Below are 16,651 nucleotides of genomic sequence, written 5' to 3' on the forward strand. Positions count from 1 at the left end.
ATTCTGCATGCATTTCAGAAAGATCATTTGGTTCTAGTTTCCAGAGTGGAGTAGATTGAGGAAAAACTAACAGGAAGATCTCCTACCCCTCCACCCTCAATAATCTAGGCCTGGCAGAAATTGAACTAGGATACTAGGTTATTGGCAGAAGAATGGGGAGAAGTAGACAAGTAAGTTGTTCAGAGTTTGGTGGTTTTTCTCCTCATTCATTCATTCATTCATTCATTCATTCATTCATTCCATTCTTATAATTGCCTTGGTGACATGGCATGAGAGTAAGGTAAAGGGGAGGAGGTATCTGAGATGTTTCATAATCCGGATTGAAAATGAGGGGCATGGAGAGGAAAGGAACCAGCAAGATGGAGGTGAGGGAGATCAAGAGAGGCTGAGGCATGAATAAGAATGATATACAATGATATCTGTGTATGAAAATCGCATACTGAAACCCATTATCTTATACATTAAAAAGCAATAAAAAAAAAGAGAGAGGTAGGATATAGAGGGCTTTGTATCCTGGTATCCTTGGGTTCCAAAGTCTGTGAAAGTAAATGAGGCCATATTGACAGTAATAACCAAGTCTAGACATATTTTAGCCTCTCCCATCTTTGTTCTCCCTGTGGTTGATTCTCATTGTGCTCAAGAATGGGCTTCACGTGTATTTGGAACAAATCTGTTTGCTGCCTTCTGTCAGGCTGCTTGGCCACAGTGCCAAGAACTTTTTATGATGGTGGACCATCTGTACCAGTGTGCTACCTGATCACCACTGTCTTCAGCTGGTGGCTGCTCCTGGTCGTGTGTGTGTGTGTGTGTGTGTGTGTGTGTGTGTGTGTGTGTGTGTATGTGATATAGAGGTACTGTTTTTCCTCATTTTCTCTATTATAACACTGAAAGAGCTCATGTTCAACTGTGTAAATAACACATGGCTTCCATGTGGAGTGGCCAAAAAATACCCCAAAGGGCAGAGATTTCCATTTCTTACACACTATAGCCACTATAGCGAAAAAAGATCATAGGAGAGGTGCTGATCAGTCTTGCTTATTTTGATCACTGAGATGGTTTCAGGAAAGAACTGTGGACAGGAAGTCTTGGGGGTGTATAAGTCTTATTTTGCCAGTGAAGGAAAGTGAATGCCACATTTCAGTGATCACGCAGGGTGGTTTTTCTACTTCCCACAGCTTTCAGATGGACGGGGGGCAATCTATGGGCTCTGAATTAGAGGCACTTTAGAGAACAGAAAGGGGGAATATTAGGAAAAGGAAGTGAACACAATGCCTGGGAGAGCCAAGGAAACTGCAGACAGAGATGAGATGTGAGCAAGGACGTGCAGAAAAGGAGGAAGATAAAAGAAATGGTTTTCAAACTCCAAACAAGCCACAGCCCTGTGCTTTTGACACAGCTCTACACACTGAATATCTGTGAAACTGAACATATTTTAAAACTGTGCAATGTGAGTGGGTCACATGTGTTGTGTTGCTCTAAAAAAACTAACTCTGAGAGACTAAAATTCCACGCCCTTACTTACTAGACCAGCACCTCAAGAGAAGTGCCTAAAACTTGTCGGTGGGCCTTGGGTGGTAGTTTAGGGAGTATTGAGTCACCACTGGTTGATAAACACTGTGCCCACAGTCTTCGAACCCTGTTTGTACTTCCAGAGACAACGGAGCCCAGAGTCCACGGTGAGGAAGTGAGAGAGATTGTCATGTAAAGTCATTGCGATGTTTGGAGAGTTTCCGTGAACAAAACCTAGGAGCCCCAGTTCACTTCCCAGGAAATCCCCCAGTTTTCTTCCTCAGAAAACTAGAGTGGAAAGACGAGACAAGGGGGTCGGGAGGAGAGTTCCTTTCTGCTTCTCCAAAATTCCCCCTGTACTCTGACTGTTTATGAGGAGACCTTCTAATACCTTTTGAGGTCACCTACTTTGGGGGACTCGAGTTTGATTTTCAGATGACACAGCAGTGCGATCCCAGAATGCCTACAAACACGAACTCTGGTTATGTTTTCTACCCTTGCCATCCTGATAGACTAGATCACAGTTTATTCTCTATCCTGATAAACCCTTGCTGGTTTCAGGGATTCATGGAAAGATTCAAATAGAATCAGACACCCTCCCCTACCCCTGCCGCCGCCGTGTTAAACACCAAAAAAATAAAATAAAATAAAAAATAAAAAAAGTAGAATTGCAAAGTGAAGCCAAACGAGTGACTATTTCTCCACTTCTTGTTTATGAGATATTATAGCCGAGGTTGTGAAAGAAGTCTCAGATACCATAGCTGCTACTCCCATGAACTACATTTTTCCATATGTACTGAAATCGTTGCAGCAGTGGACAATCAAAGAAGTTACAGACAAATTCCCATTACCACTCCACGGCTCTTTTAAAAATATGCTCTCACAAAATAAAATCCACCTAAACCAATGCTGTGGAGTAATTTTAGCAACTGAAAATTACTACCTTTTCTAGAATAACACATACTTAGAAATGAAACGATTCAGAAAACAACGTGATGTCGGTAGCCTGCTTTCCTGAGAGCAAATTTCGCTGTCAATTTATATTACATCATGATAAACATCAACAGTCGATGCTTAAATAACTTAGTCAATCATGGCTCAATCTAAATATTTTCCTGCTTAACTAAACTCATTCTGTACCACAGACGATAAAAAGAATATACGACATCATTCTGATTAAAAGCTGTGTTTCTCCCCAGACCCTTTGGTGTCATAAGCAATCACTGTAAGAGGGCACAGTGGGGAAACTCGTTACAAACATTTCACCCCAAATTCACAGGTATCATAAAATTTGAAATTAGCTCCAGTATGTTAAAAGAAAAACTACAGATAAACCCAGAAACCAAGCACGAGGAAACTATTTCCTTCCCATCCCCAGCCCAGAATTTTTATTAGCTTACCTTATTAGCTGAGACACCAAACAGAATGTCCTTATGGAAAATTAAGTTCATTATTCATGTCAGCTTTGATTTGGTATATGCAGCTGAGAGCCTCTCGCTTCTGCCTATGATTTGCTGAGACCAAGTGTACGAGTCAGGCAGTAAACACAGGGCTTGGGGGTGGAGGGAGAGCGAGCTGCGGTGATACGCTCACAACTCTCTCCTTGCAACTTTCCAGTTTCATTCACACAAGGCTGAAATCGAATCTCCCCGTGGATGATTATTACGGAGGGGACAAACCCAGTCCGGGTACTGGGAGCCGTGCTGCGATGGCGAGGCGCTTGCTCTGTGTGTCACTGTCCTAGCAAAATGACACTGCCCCCCTTCATTATTTTGATGAGTTCTGGGGGTATTGATTGACCTTACAGCACATATGGGGGGGGGGGGGGAATTATATTCGGTCAGAGAGAAGTCCACATGAAGTACTGAGTCCTGCAATTTGCAAACCACAGAATGCCTGGTTGTATCTCTGTAGCAATGAAAAGCTGGATGCGGTTCCCAACTTTGAAGGTAAGTGTGTACACACACCAAGTAGATAGAACACTCCTATGACAAATACACAGAGACCCTGGGGATCCAGGAGTAAAATAACAACAGCCACACATCCTCTGCACAGTAATCTCTGTTTCCCCCACCTCTTTAGAAAAAAGTGGAAGTGATATTGCCTTATTCAAGAATTTTATCTAGACCGAACATTTATTGAAGTTAAGCTTTCTTAATCAAAATCTCCAATCTTAGTAGCAAGAGCATTTCTGGCTTGTCAATGGGCAAGGATAACATGACAGAGCAATGTAAGCAGTCCATTATACCAACCTATATACCCTATGGGCTGCGTGGACCATAGAACACCTATGAATGGGGCTCATGATGAAATCATTAACTTACTTAAAGCATGAGGTTCGAAGGTGAATTTTTTTTAACTTGGTTATGTGGTTCTCGAGTGTGAGCATCATAGATGATCATGTCCTTCTGGATGCCTGGACCTGCCTGGAACTTCAGAGAACAGACTCTTTCACCTTCCTTGTTCTTGGCACCATTGACTGCCAAATCTGAGAGTTCTCTGCTGAACTAATGAGTACTGATGCCTTTCATGAGAACGACCGATTTACCTTTAAATGTTCAGCAAATGTTAGTATGGGATATTGTTGTTACATCCTTGGACATATTCCAGGAGAAATGAGAGTAAATGTCCACACAGAAATTTGTATTCAAAGGCTTTCATAGTGCTATGTTCACAAAACCCAAAAGGAAAAACATCCCTAATACCCAACTAATGACTAGATAGCACATATACAGTACATCCATAAGAAATGAAGTATTGATACCTATTGTAAATTTGTTGAGTATACTGTTTGTAAGAATCCCAATACAAAAGATGTTTTACGGTTCCATTTATTTATTTATTTGGTTTTTTCGAGACAGGGTTTCTCTGTGTAGCTTTGCGCCTTTCCTGGAACTCACTTGGTAGCCCAGGCTGACCTTGAACTCACAGAGATCCGCCTGGCTCTGCCTCCCGAGTGCTGGGATTAAAGGCGTGCGCCACCACCGCCCCGGCTACGGTTCCATTTATAATGAACTGTCAAGCATAGTAGATGCCACAGGCCCAGCAAATGGCTGTGTTAGGCTTGAGGTAGGGCATGGTGGGAAGTGAAAGATTCCAGGATTAGAGGGAAGAAAAATGCTTTTTTCTTTAAGAATATAGTGAAGGCTACCCAACTTAGAGACTATATTAAAATGATCACACACTTGAAATAGGTGAACTTCATGTTTTGTGAATCAAAACTCTATAAGGATGAAAATGGAATCATTGTCATCTAATGCTTATTGTCATATGAATTATCCACATGTAAATTATCCTGTAAAAGGTAGAAAGAAAGAAGTGAAGAAAGAGAAAAAAAAGTGACTGCAATAAGGAAGCTCAAGGACTAGAGAGATGTGGATAGGGCTAAATAAATATCTATGTGGTATTTCACTGTGTTTCCCTATCCTCCCTCCCTCCCTCCTTCCCTCCCTCCCTCCCTCCCTCCCTCCTTTCTTCCTTCCTTCTTCCTCCCAGTAGTATGGACTGAGTCTAGGGCCTTGAGTACTCTACCACTGGCTCCACCCTGGGTTTTGATAAGATCACATGAAAGTGCAGGTGATTGGAAAAGGAAAGCAGGGCCACAAAACTCAATCATGGTGACGTCCGGGTCTAGCTGAGGACAAAAGGAGAAATGCTGTGGAAACAGGACTGTTCACTGAAGGTACTAAACTGCTCAGACTAAGGAAATGGGTCCTAAACAGAGCCAATGGATTCAGAATCAAGGAAGAATACGGGTAAGTGTGAGCATCTAGTGTGAACCTCTAGGGCAGTGGTTTGCAACCTTCCTAATGCTGCCACCCTTTAATACAATTCCTCATGTTGGGGTGACATCCCCCAACCATAAAATATTTTCATTGTTGCTTCATAACTGTAATTTTGCTACTGTTATATAGTGTAGATATCTGATATGCAGATGGTTTTAGGCAACCCCTGTGAAAGGATCCTTTGACTCTCAAAGAGGGGTCGCAACCCACAAGTTGAGAACCACTGATCTAGATGAACTGTGAGAAAAGGACTAAGACACAGCATGAATTGAGGCCTTTAAATATTTTAAAGAGGTCTTTTAAAACATACAACTTGAAATAAGTTAGAAGGAAAGGGCAAATCCAAAGGCTTGGTCCAGATGGTATAATGTGAACAGATGAAGGAGGAGGAGGAGGAGGAAGAGGAGGAGGGAGGAAGGGGAGAAAGGAGGGGAAAGACAAAATAGCAAGCTGTCAAACTTTTATCTTTCTGCTTTTTTTTTTCTGTCAAAGGTCACAATCTTCACACTGAAAAGAATAGATGAAGAAGTAAGGTAAAGAGAAATTTGAACTTGAGGAACACTTCTCTTAGATAAATCTTAAATGTGTCCTTCCTTTTCACAATGCCCATGAACTTGATGACTTCACTTAGGTACTTCAAAGTCAGACTCCTTCTGCCTCCAACTCCAGCCACAGAGTAAACCCTGGGGAATTCCAGAGTTTCCTACTTCAGTGAATGGAGCCATTGTCTTTTAAGTCAGGAACACAAGCAACTTATGGACACTTCCCTGAACCTCCACATCCCCTAACCATGGATTTGGAATGTCTGGAAACTATCTACTCTCCTCACTACTACTTCCATCATCTTAGTCCCGGTTACCATGTTCTTTTTTTTAAAATTTCTGTTTTGTTTATTTATTTATTTATTTATTTATTTATTTATTTATTTTCAACAGACTCTCACTCTGTAGCCTAGGCTATCACTAAGTAGCTCAGGCCCTGAACTCTCTACTCTGCCGCGTTGCCTGCGAAATACTATTCTTTGGGCTGCTGTTTGTTCTCTAATTCCTCTCTCCCTTGCTAGTTCCCTAGTTCTTCTCTTCCCATGCCACACAGAGGCATGTGTGCAACATATATCAACCATACTCTTTCCCCCACTAAACAAAGACATAAAGAGTTAAGTTTGACTTTTGGGGTCCTGAAGAAGTCTTATCTCTCCAGACTCATCTACCAGTTTGGCAATCTAGCTATACTGGATTCTCACTCTTTTGTTCTTCTGCTCAGACAGGATTCCCCAGACTTGTCTTCTCATTTATACCAGTTTTTCATTTTAAACTAATCTCAGGCTGTGTCTTGCTGAACTTCTCGTCAATATGTTACAGCAGCATTAACCAAAGTGATAGTTAGGGAGAGGTATTTAACCAGTAGCAGAAAGATTAATGGTCACACAGGTCACTAAATTCTTGGAATGTTCAAGAAGACTTGCTTGGGATTAATCTTTATATTATACTTGCTCAGTAGACCCAACTTCCTGTTGGCCATCTATCTCATTAGGGAAGTGTGTGTGTGTGTGTGTGTGTGTGTGTGTGTGTGTGTGTGTGTGATATGCTCTCAAGAAGGTAGGCAAGGGGAAACATTCTGGGTTCAGGACCTCAGCCTGATCTGTGTGCCAGATCTTGATGGAGGTGCTAGTATGGCAGTTGCCTCTACCTTAGAGTTCATGAAGGTCCTTATTCCTATCTGTGGAGCAAGGGTTGCCCAGCTTCAACAATACATTACCAGGGAACCAGAGACGAGTCTTCAGAATGGTTAAGTAACAGTCCTCACAATTTGCATTCCCATGTGGGGTTAATTAATGTTTATCTCATCACTGCACAAAAGGGAGCATGAGCAAGGAGCCATGTTTGTTTCTGGCTATCACTGTGACCTGTGCATTCACCTAGGGCCTAGTTTGAGCAGCCATTTAGTATTTTTTGAATGAAGAACAAAGCTATTAAATTGGTAGGTTGTGGGGAGTAGGTAATAAGCATAATTGCTACTAGACAAAAATAATTTAATGCCTGTGATTCTATGTGGAACATCATTGCTAGTATTTTTGTTTATAAATCTGACCTTTTTGTCTCTTTCTCTATTCAGGTTGACTATAGCATCATAAAAAATGCTATTAGTTGAACACATACACTTTCCTTAGGAAGTTAGCATGCACGCAGGATGTTGATTTAAAATACTTGAAGATTTATTGAATGAATGACTTTCACAATGAAGATGCTTTTCCTTTTAACCTAAATACATTAAGCTTGAAGGTTTTACGCTCAAATTCTAATAAAAAGGGCTTTTTGCTAAAAATCAATCTAGGAAATTAAAAAAGACTTTATTTTGTTTATTGTGTGTGCACATACCTGCATGTGTGTGTGTGTGTGTGTGTGTGTGTGTGTGTGTGTGTGTGTGCACATACCATCTGAGGCTAAAAGAGGGCCTCAGGTTCCCCTTGAGCTGGAGATACAGGTGGATGCAAGATACCCAAAGTAGGTGCTGGGAACTGAACTCCTCTTCAAAGATATCAGGCCCTTTTAACCACTGATCCATCTTCTCAGCTCTGCAACATGGATAATCTTAAAGACTAGTAAAAGAAGTGGTGGAGGCAGCAGCAGTAGCAGCAACGAAGATGACGACGATGACAACCACCACAACAAAACTCCTGAAGATGCTAATATGTCTGAATCTTCAAAATGAAATGCCTTATACGTTCAGTGGAAGGTCTCCGGGTACTTAGGGAGAAGAACAGGCTCACTAAGAGGCCAAACAACCTAACTGTGCTTGGCTTTATCTTTTACTTTGTGAGATAAACTTGGTTGATAAGTAAATGAAAGTATCAAGCTTCTGGGTGCAAAATCATCTTCAGAACAACACTCCAGGGTGAAATTATTTCTAAATGTTAATAGGACTGGCTTTCATAGAAACCAAGTTTCCCCACTTTTCTTGGAATCCACTTTGAGCAACAAAAGCAATACAACAACATGAAAGGAAACACTTGCGAAGTCCATTTCCAGCAAAACCAGCAGAGACATCTGTAAACTCCCAAGTCAGACTCAGGCATGAAACTAAGGTCTGAAGTTGTAACAACACTGTGAGTAAATAAGAGGCATGGAAGGACCTGGACAGAGAGGATCTAGGAAACCTGTGCCTCCCCAAAGCCTAGGCTTTAATCTAAGTGAGAAATGCTCTGAGAGACGGGGAGTGGAAGAGATGCAGGAAGACAATGGTCAGAAAAATTCTAAAAGTGTTTTTCAAAGTGCTCTACGATTTGCGCTTCCCACAGCAGGCCACATGTAAGGCCATCCTTGAGGAAACTGAGGAGGGGCAGAAGCAGGCTTGGTGCTCAGCACCAGAGGAAGGAGGCATCACATTACAAAGAAAGATTTTATAAGTGTGGAGCAGCAGTAACAGAACGTTGATAGCTAGGAACCACTGTGCTCCACTCCCTCCACAGGAATCTTTTTTCCAGTTATCTAGAAAAAAAAAATCCAACGCATTCAAATAGGAGAAACAGAAAGCTAATATGAACAATTTTTCTTGTAAATAATGAAAACTCACCTGGGAAGACATGTCACAAAGAAGAGTAAGTATTTAACCCCAAGGTCCATCATCAGTCAGTTGAGTAGCTAACAAAGCAACTATTTCTACAAAGAAAGATCACACAGTAGAACTGTAGGAACCCAGGCAAGAAGGGAGGGAACAACAGGATGTCACTAGAAGACTGCTGGAGTGAAACAAGAATCAGCAGACTGAAGGAAAGGAAGTAAATGGGGGGTAGGAAAGATACAGTTTTCAAATAAAATAAATGATGTAGAGATGTAAAAGATAAAGAAGTGTCAGGGAGAAAATGAAATATAGTGAAGATAAACAAAGGATACCCAACATATACATAGCCTTAATCCTTGATACAGAAAGCACAAACAGCAGAATGGAAAAATTATCAGAAAACATGATTCAATCAAAAGAGACCCCATAGGCCTGTAGCCAGAAGTTTTCCTGGTCCCACCCAGCTCGCAGCCACTCAGACCCAAATAAACACACAGACACTTATATTAATTAAAATTGTTTGGTCTAATCGGTCAGGCTTCTTGCCAGCTAGATCTTACACTTAAATTAACCCAAAATTCTTATTTATGTTTAGCCACGTGGCTTGGTACCTTTTCCCAGTTCTGCCTTCACATCTTGCTTCTCATGGTGGCGGTGGTGGTGGCGGCGGTGGTGGGCTGTGTCTTCTGACTCAGCCTTCCTCTTCCCAGAATTCTCTTCTCTGCTTATCCCACCCATACTATACTTCCTGCCTGGCTACTGGCCAATCAGCATTTTATTTATCAATCAATCAGAGCAACACATTCACAGCATACAGAAAGACATCCACAGCATAGGTAGGCCCCTACAGAAATGCAGGATATTGACACTGTTCTCGGTTTCCCACCAAAACTTGGTAATAAAGACCCTATTGCTGCAAACACCACATACTTTGGCCACTGGGCTTGGAGAAACCACGCTGGTCCTGACCTAGTAGCTTCTCCCTTGCTGATTAACGTTCATTGTATCAAGAGGTGCTGGGCAAGCTTCTGGTGGAGGAAAGTCATCAGAATTCTTATCCAGCTGTGAATCATGGGAGGTACAATGAATAATGAATGGCCTGGAAGATAGGCCCATTGGTACAATAGTGGCATGAACATTATGGGGGTAGCCAACAGCTTTCTGATTGGATGTAAGGACTGCTTTACAGGAGAAAAACTCATGCCTGGTACCATAAATGTGGCCAAGATCACATAGATGGGGAGCACATAGGCCCTAGGAGTGAACCTACTACTTTAATCTTGCTATATTCACATAGTATCAAAATGCCTCCTAAATAAATATCTCTGTACCCATAGATACCCCAAATCATGCAGCTCTGTCCTCATTTGAGAAGTATCTTTGTGCAGTGGATGGTAGTTAATAGAGAAACTCACAAAAAGTGCAGAGAACCAGTGATGGTGGACTCCTCATCCCTAAATTGGATATCCATATCACCCCCAAGGCTCAGTGACCATTGCAAAAGGTGAGGCAGAAAGAATCTAAGATCCAGACATCTGGGACTACTTGGGACAAACAGTGTCTTCTGGACATGACTGTGCTGTTATACTCATGAACTCATGGCAGCTGTGGTCATCTTCAAGAGACCTGCACGAAATCAAGTTAGTTGATATTCTGGAATGGTTGAGGAAGAGGCTCATTAACTCCAATGCCTAGATGGGAAGCTATTGACAATTGAAAGAAATTGACAATCAGTTTTCTCTAGGGTCCTTTATAAGTTGACCCTGTTCTAGTAAGTGGTCCCACATCCATGGGCAACACCAGTTAAACTCAGTGAGCTATAAAAAGGAAAAAAGAGTACACAAAGTTGGGAGGAGGACCTCAGAAGAGGTGATCTGGGGAGAACTGGAAGGGTTGTGGGTGAATCTTATCAGAATACATTGTATACATGCATGAATTATCAAATTATCAAGAATAGGTAAACATATGTTAAAAACATAAATTCAGAAAACTTCCTCTGGAATAAGAGCCTTAAATGTACCTTGGAAAAGATCTTTTGAGAGTTTAGGCAAAAGTATAAAATCAGTTAAAGGGCAGAAAAAGAAGCCAACATCAAACTTAGTCACAGACACTTTCATCCCCGGCACAGAGTGTGACAACATCTAAAAGATAAGAATGAAAGGCAGGAGATTTTCTGCTTCATCTGGTCATCTTTCATGTATCAAAACTCAAGTAAAAAGTGAACATAGTGGACATGGGCAATAATTCTGAAATGAACCCCACTAGTAATTACTTTATTTGTCTCTGTGATAAAATACTTGGACAAAGCATGTTAGGGAAAGATGGGTTTATTTGAGCTCATGAATTGAGGTGACACAGTCCGTTATGATGGAGTCCAGAATGGAGGGAGCTGGAGGTGGCTGGTCATTTTGAGTCCGCAGTCAGGAAGCAGAGAGATGAATGCTGGTATTCCACTTGCTGCCTTTCCCCTCTTTTTATCCAGGGTGGGAACCCAGTTGGGATGGCGTCACTTACGTTCAGGGTTGGTGTGCTGGCTAGAGTCATCTGAGAGAAAGGAACCCCAATTGAAAAAATATGCCTCTATAAGATCTGGCTATAGGCAGACAAGCCTATAGGGCATTTTCTTAATTAGTGATTGATAAGGAAGGGCCCAGCCCACTGTAGGTGGTGCCATCCCTGGGCTAATGGTCCTGGGCTCTATAAGAAAACAAGCTGAGCAACCCAATAAGCAGCACTCCTCCATAGCCTCTGCTTCAGCTCCTGCCTCCAGGTCTCTGCATTGGTTTCCCTCAGTGGACTGTGATTCAGGATTTGTAAGCCAAATAGACCCTTTCCTCTCCAAGTTGCTTTTGGTCATGGTGTTTCATCACAGCAATATGAACATAAACTAAGACAGTGGGTCTTTCCCCCTCGGATAAACTCTCTTAAGGGATTGCAAATCTAGTCACACTGACAAAGAAGATGAGTATTCACAAGTCCACACCTGTCAACTTGACACTCAGATATAACCTTTAAACCTTAACATTCCACCCTCGTCCTAAAAGATTTACGGCCATCTCATAATTCAAAACTCAATTAGATCATTTCCAAGAGACGTCTAAACTTTCACAGTCCCAAACATTGTTCAAAAGCTTAATAGTTAAAAGTCTCTTCTGAGACTCAGGCTATTTCTTAACAACGAACCCATGAAATTAAAAAAAAAATCAAGTCACTAATTGTCACATAAAACATTGCTATAGGGGTTGGGCTTTCTACTATACCCCACCCAGGACCAACCAACCACAGCTCCTACATATGTGAGTTTATATGCTGCTTGTTGATATCCCCAGTTTTTCCTCATGGAGCAGAGACAAATTATTGATACTGTTTTCTGCTCAAAAGTTGGCCTCAAATGGTGTGAGCATCCGGCAATGGTTGATGTTGATCAGACACTGTGGCTGTTATGATTTGTGCTTGTTGCCATATGGTAGATAAATGGCATGCAGCAGACAACTGCCATACTGTACATACATTTTACAGTGACCTGAGGACTTCTGTAAGCGCTACGCTGATGGCAGTGTCCTTTTCAGAAGACTATACGGTGTCATATGCTTCCAGCCTGGTAGAGATAGACAATTTCCCAGGACTACTATTACATGTTGAGTGAGCTCTATAGTTTCTTCCTACTGATTTACATATAGGCAAACCAATTAAAATCCACCATGATCAAAAAGTCATCAAGTTCAATGTTGATCTATCACACGCAATAATGCGATTTTCAGTAGATCTTATCTTGGGAAGATGTAATGCATTCTTTTGGGTAGTCCAATCGGCACTTTCAGGTTTTGTGAATTATAAAGAATCTGTCTTTTGCTCATTGATGGAAGTGTATAGTAGTAATTATTATGGCATGACCACTAATAAAAAAACGATGCCCCGCAGAGGTGAAGGGGGGCCACCAGCACCACAGTGAACCATGGCCATGGGTTAGAAACATACACTTTCACGGGCACAGTGACCCTTACTAAAGCTAGGAACAGTGCCAGCATGGTGTTAAGCCACACGAGTGTTGAATGCAGAGTACAGAAACATGTCAACATGTTGATGTGAAAAGCAAATGGTCCCAGAAATTTTAACTGAATACAAGACAAGTTGACACAGTTGCCAGACTCCTTAGCAACATGACAGGAATGGGGCAGTCAGAGCCAGAGATTTTTTTCCCCACTGGATGCTGTGAAGTGTTGAACCTAACTCAATGTCGTTGGCACCATTATATCAGAAGTTAGAGGGATGCTTTCTCGGGATAAGATGCAGTTTGTCAGGATGTTGCTGACAGTGCTTCAGGGCTCACTCTTAAAGAACTGCTGAAGGAAGTCTACCCACTGAAGGTGGAATATAAGATGCTCAAGGCAAATAGAGGTTTTCATTGAACGTCTGAGGACTGCCATGCGGAAAGACATTTAGATACATTTTCTATTGTTCTACTAGAGAGGGAGAGTTGGGTGCAAAACAAAGAAGCATCTTGTAAAGGCATCAACTCTACAAAGAACAACTGGCACTACTAAGCAAATACATGGATGCAGAAAAGAAATGTGAAACAAACAGGCAAGCTCCCAAAACGACGACAGCTCAGAGCAAGAACAAAGCGAGTCGGAGAATAAGAAAAGCACACTAGGTGGAACAAAAAAATATATATACTGTTAAAAGTACAGAAGAGGGAAGATGATTCAGCGGTATTAAAAAATTGCCAGTCAAAATAAGGTTGAATGCAGGCCACCGAGGAGTGACCTAATTTTTTTGTTAATTAGATGAGAGAATTGTGATTGCTAAAATTAAGACGAGCAGGAGGAATCCTAGTGAAGGGAGGCCAGCAAAAATAGCTAATGGGTGGGGCATCAGTTATTTGAAATGGAAGACACTGATGCATGATGGGATTTAAACTGCTTATAATATAAGAAAGGGAACTGAGTCCTGCACTGTATTATATCTTACAGGGCTGCTCGAGGGAAGCCTCTGGTACAGAGCAAGAGGCGAATTCTTGCTTTAGAAGTGTACACTCTAGGATAGACAACAGCTGAGACATTTGTGTGGTCTCTGCCTAAAAAAATAGCAAGAAGTAGAAAAATGTCTCTGCATAATAATTATGCAAACTTAGGATGCTTAAATTATTTTAGGATACTAAGATTCACTTGTGGTTCTTCCTTAAGATTGACAGATGCTTCCTATTTGGGAATAATAAAAACAGGACAAATTTTTGTCTTTTATTGAAAATGACAAGGCATTATTTGTTATGGAGAAAAACTGCAAAAAATATTTCAAATTGCAAATTACTTATCAGTAAATATTATAGTCATGGTGCACTTGCATACTTTAGTGTATATGTGTGTGTGTGTATGTGTGTGTGTGTGTGTGTGTGTGTATCCACTAAAATGAAAATTTTCTTTAAAAATAAGCTTTTGTTAAAATGGCTTGAAGTGAGTTTCACTCAGGTCTAATCGTCATTTCATAACTGTCAAGTTCACGGACGAGGTTTTCCTCCCTTGTCTGACTGAAGCTCTGGTGGTTGACTTTGTTGAAATGTCTATTTCTCGAATTCCTCTTTTCACCCTGGTGCCATGCTGCTGTCATTTCCTCCTGTGTCAGCTGACTCTTGGCCACTGTGACCAAGAACCTGATACAAACACCTCCAGGCAGTAGGGTTGATTTTGTTCAGGTTCAGAGGGTCCATGCTGTCATGGTGAGGAAGGGATGACGGATAACCTTACATCCTCACAGCAAAGCTCAAATCCTGGTGGCGAGAGGGTGCAGCCCAGGAGGGCTATTACTCTGTGGCCACATCAGCAGCAGAGACTGAAATGGCAGCAAAGATATGACACCCCTAAGGACCAACCCCCCATTGACCTACTTCCTTCTATTCGGTTTTACTTTAAAAGTTTCCAGAACCTTCCAAAATGGGATTACCATCCGGGAACTAAGTACTCCAATCATAGGCCCATGGAGACATTGCACATCCAACCACAACCCTCTCATCTTTTCGTCCTTTTCATTATTTTCTGTTTATTTGTTGTTTGTGTAGCTCAGGGAGGCGTGTATCAAAAACTGCTCTGTTGTGTGATATTTTGTTTGTGTACTGACAAAGTTTGCTTGCAGTTTGAGGGCAGAGCTAGCCACTAGTTAACCATAGAGGTCTGGAGGTCTGTACAGAGAGGAAATAGGAAGTGATAAGGCAGGGCTGAGATAGGATCTTGGTCCTTTTAGTTGGAGGAATGGAAGAGGTAGGAAGTCACTGGTGGCTGCTCCCCCAATCTTTAAGGTGTTTACCCCGATATCTGACTCCTGGTTTTTATTGATAAGATTAATTAGCTGCACTGTTCACAACATGACAGATCAGGAAGCAGAGAGAGGGGGTGGAGCTAGAGGTGGTTATAACATTCTAAAACCCATCCCTAGTAACTCAGTCAATTTCTACCAGGTAGGTTCCCTCTCCAAAAGGTTCCACAGTCTCCAAAGATAGTGTGGCCAGTGGGGAGCAAGCATGCCAAGCATGAGCCTTTGAGAGACCTTACAGACTCAAACCATAACAGATACCAAACTGCTAGTGTGAAAAACATTATGCATATATACTCCTTGATTTGAGAAAGGGCTCAGTCCTGATAAATCCATGAAAATACTGTAGGCTGAAATTATAACCCGACCTACTGGACATCCCGTCCAGCAGTGGAGTACTGCTGAAGGAGTGATGTCCCCTTGTGGCTGACGGGCTAGAGCTACAGCTCACTGATGGTGTCCAGCATCCAGGGAGAGGACTGCACACATATCTCTCTCACCTGGGAAAAGATCCAAATCTAATCTGGGAATACTGGATGCTTATTGCTTTCACAGGATCATTCAGTGGAAAAATTGTAAGAGAGACTATCATAATTCAGAGCTTGCTTACATTTAAATCCATAGATACTGAAAAAAGTTTCAAGTGATAAGAAGAATTAGAATTTCACTATAAGGTGAAAATGAATAATAAAACTTCAAATGAAAAGAAGATACAAATATGTAACTTATAGTTAAAGAGGAATGTAGACTTAGCAAAGTCAACATTGTCTAGCATAATATCCCTGTACTCTACAAAGCTCACAGAAGGTCAGTAGCCAGCACTATTGTAGGACAGTTCTCATAGGAAATGAATACTGCCTATAGATGGAGCAGAAAGTTAGAGTTAATTGTAAGAAGAAAAGTAGGTGAAACTATCACAGGCTTATATTTGAAGAAGGGAGACCAATAAAACTTAAATACATTAGAGATTTTCCCATGCATTAAAGTATAGTGTAAGGAAGAGTATACTTAGTAGGTGGCAATATTTAACAGAAACTGACAAGTTAATTGTGAGTCAAAAATAAATGATAGGCAATAATGATTGACTGCTGTGCATGAATGTATATCCTGTAAGTGCTTTGGTTTGAAATGGTGATTTTTGAATGGAGATGTTGTCAAACTATGTTAGAATAGTGTTGTTTCAAAATAAAATAGCAAACATAAAATTGTTGGCCTTTCCATTTCCTCTCTAGATACAAGTATCAAGATTTCAGGGATTCTATTAGCTCATGTGTGCTAGATGCATGATTTTATACACCTCTTACCCCAAATTTCAGAAAGGGTGGGATGGGAGTGTAGCTCAGCGATGAGTATGTGATTAGAACACAAGAGGCACTTGATTTGTCTCCAGCCCCAAAAGAATTGTATTAGGTTAAAAACGTATGATGTATTCAGTTGTGTAGTCTGTGGCAGGTAGAATAATGGCTCCCCGAAGAACCCACATCTTCATC

The 16,651-nt window shown here is 41.3% G+C and overlaps 1 protein-coding gene across 25 annotated transcripts in view; it reads right to left on the reverse strand.

Moving 5' to 3' along the window:
• Dlgap1 (DLG associated protein 1) overlaps positions 1–16,651 on the reverse strand; it is an 823,903-nt gene that overhangs the window by 260,438 nt on the left and 546,814 nt on the right. The window contains exon 1 of one of the 25 annotated variants that reach the window (XM_052750127.1): positions 2,910–3,041. The exons of the other annotated variants lie outside the window; for them this stretch is intronic. Coding sequence (XP_052606087.1) covers positions 2,910–2,960 — 51 coding nt within the window. The 5' untranslated portion in view covers positions 2,961–3,041. Of the gene's footprint in view, positions 1–2,909; positions 3,042–16,651 lie in introns of those variants that run through there. 25 annotated transcript variants of the gene reach the window in all.

The sequence above is a fragment of the Peromyscus californicus genome, unplaced genomic scaffold (genome assembly GCF_007827085.1).
Source record: "Peromyscus californicus insignis strain IS unplaced genomic scaffold, ASM782708v3 Scaffold_21__1_contigs__length_65335640, whole genome shotgun sequence".
NCBI lineage: Eukaryota > Metazoa > Chordata > Mammalia > Rodentia > Cricetidae > Peromyscus > Peromyscus californicus.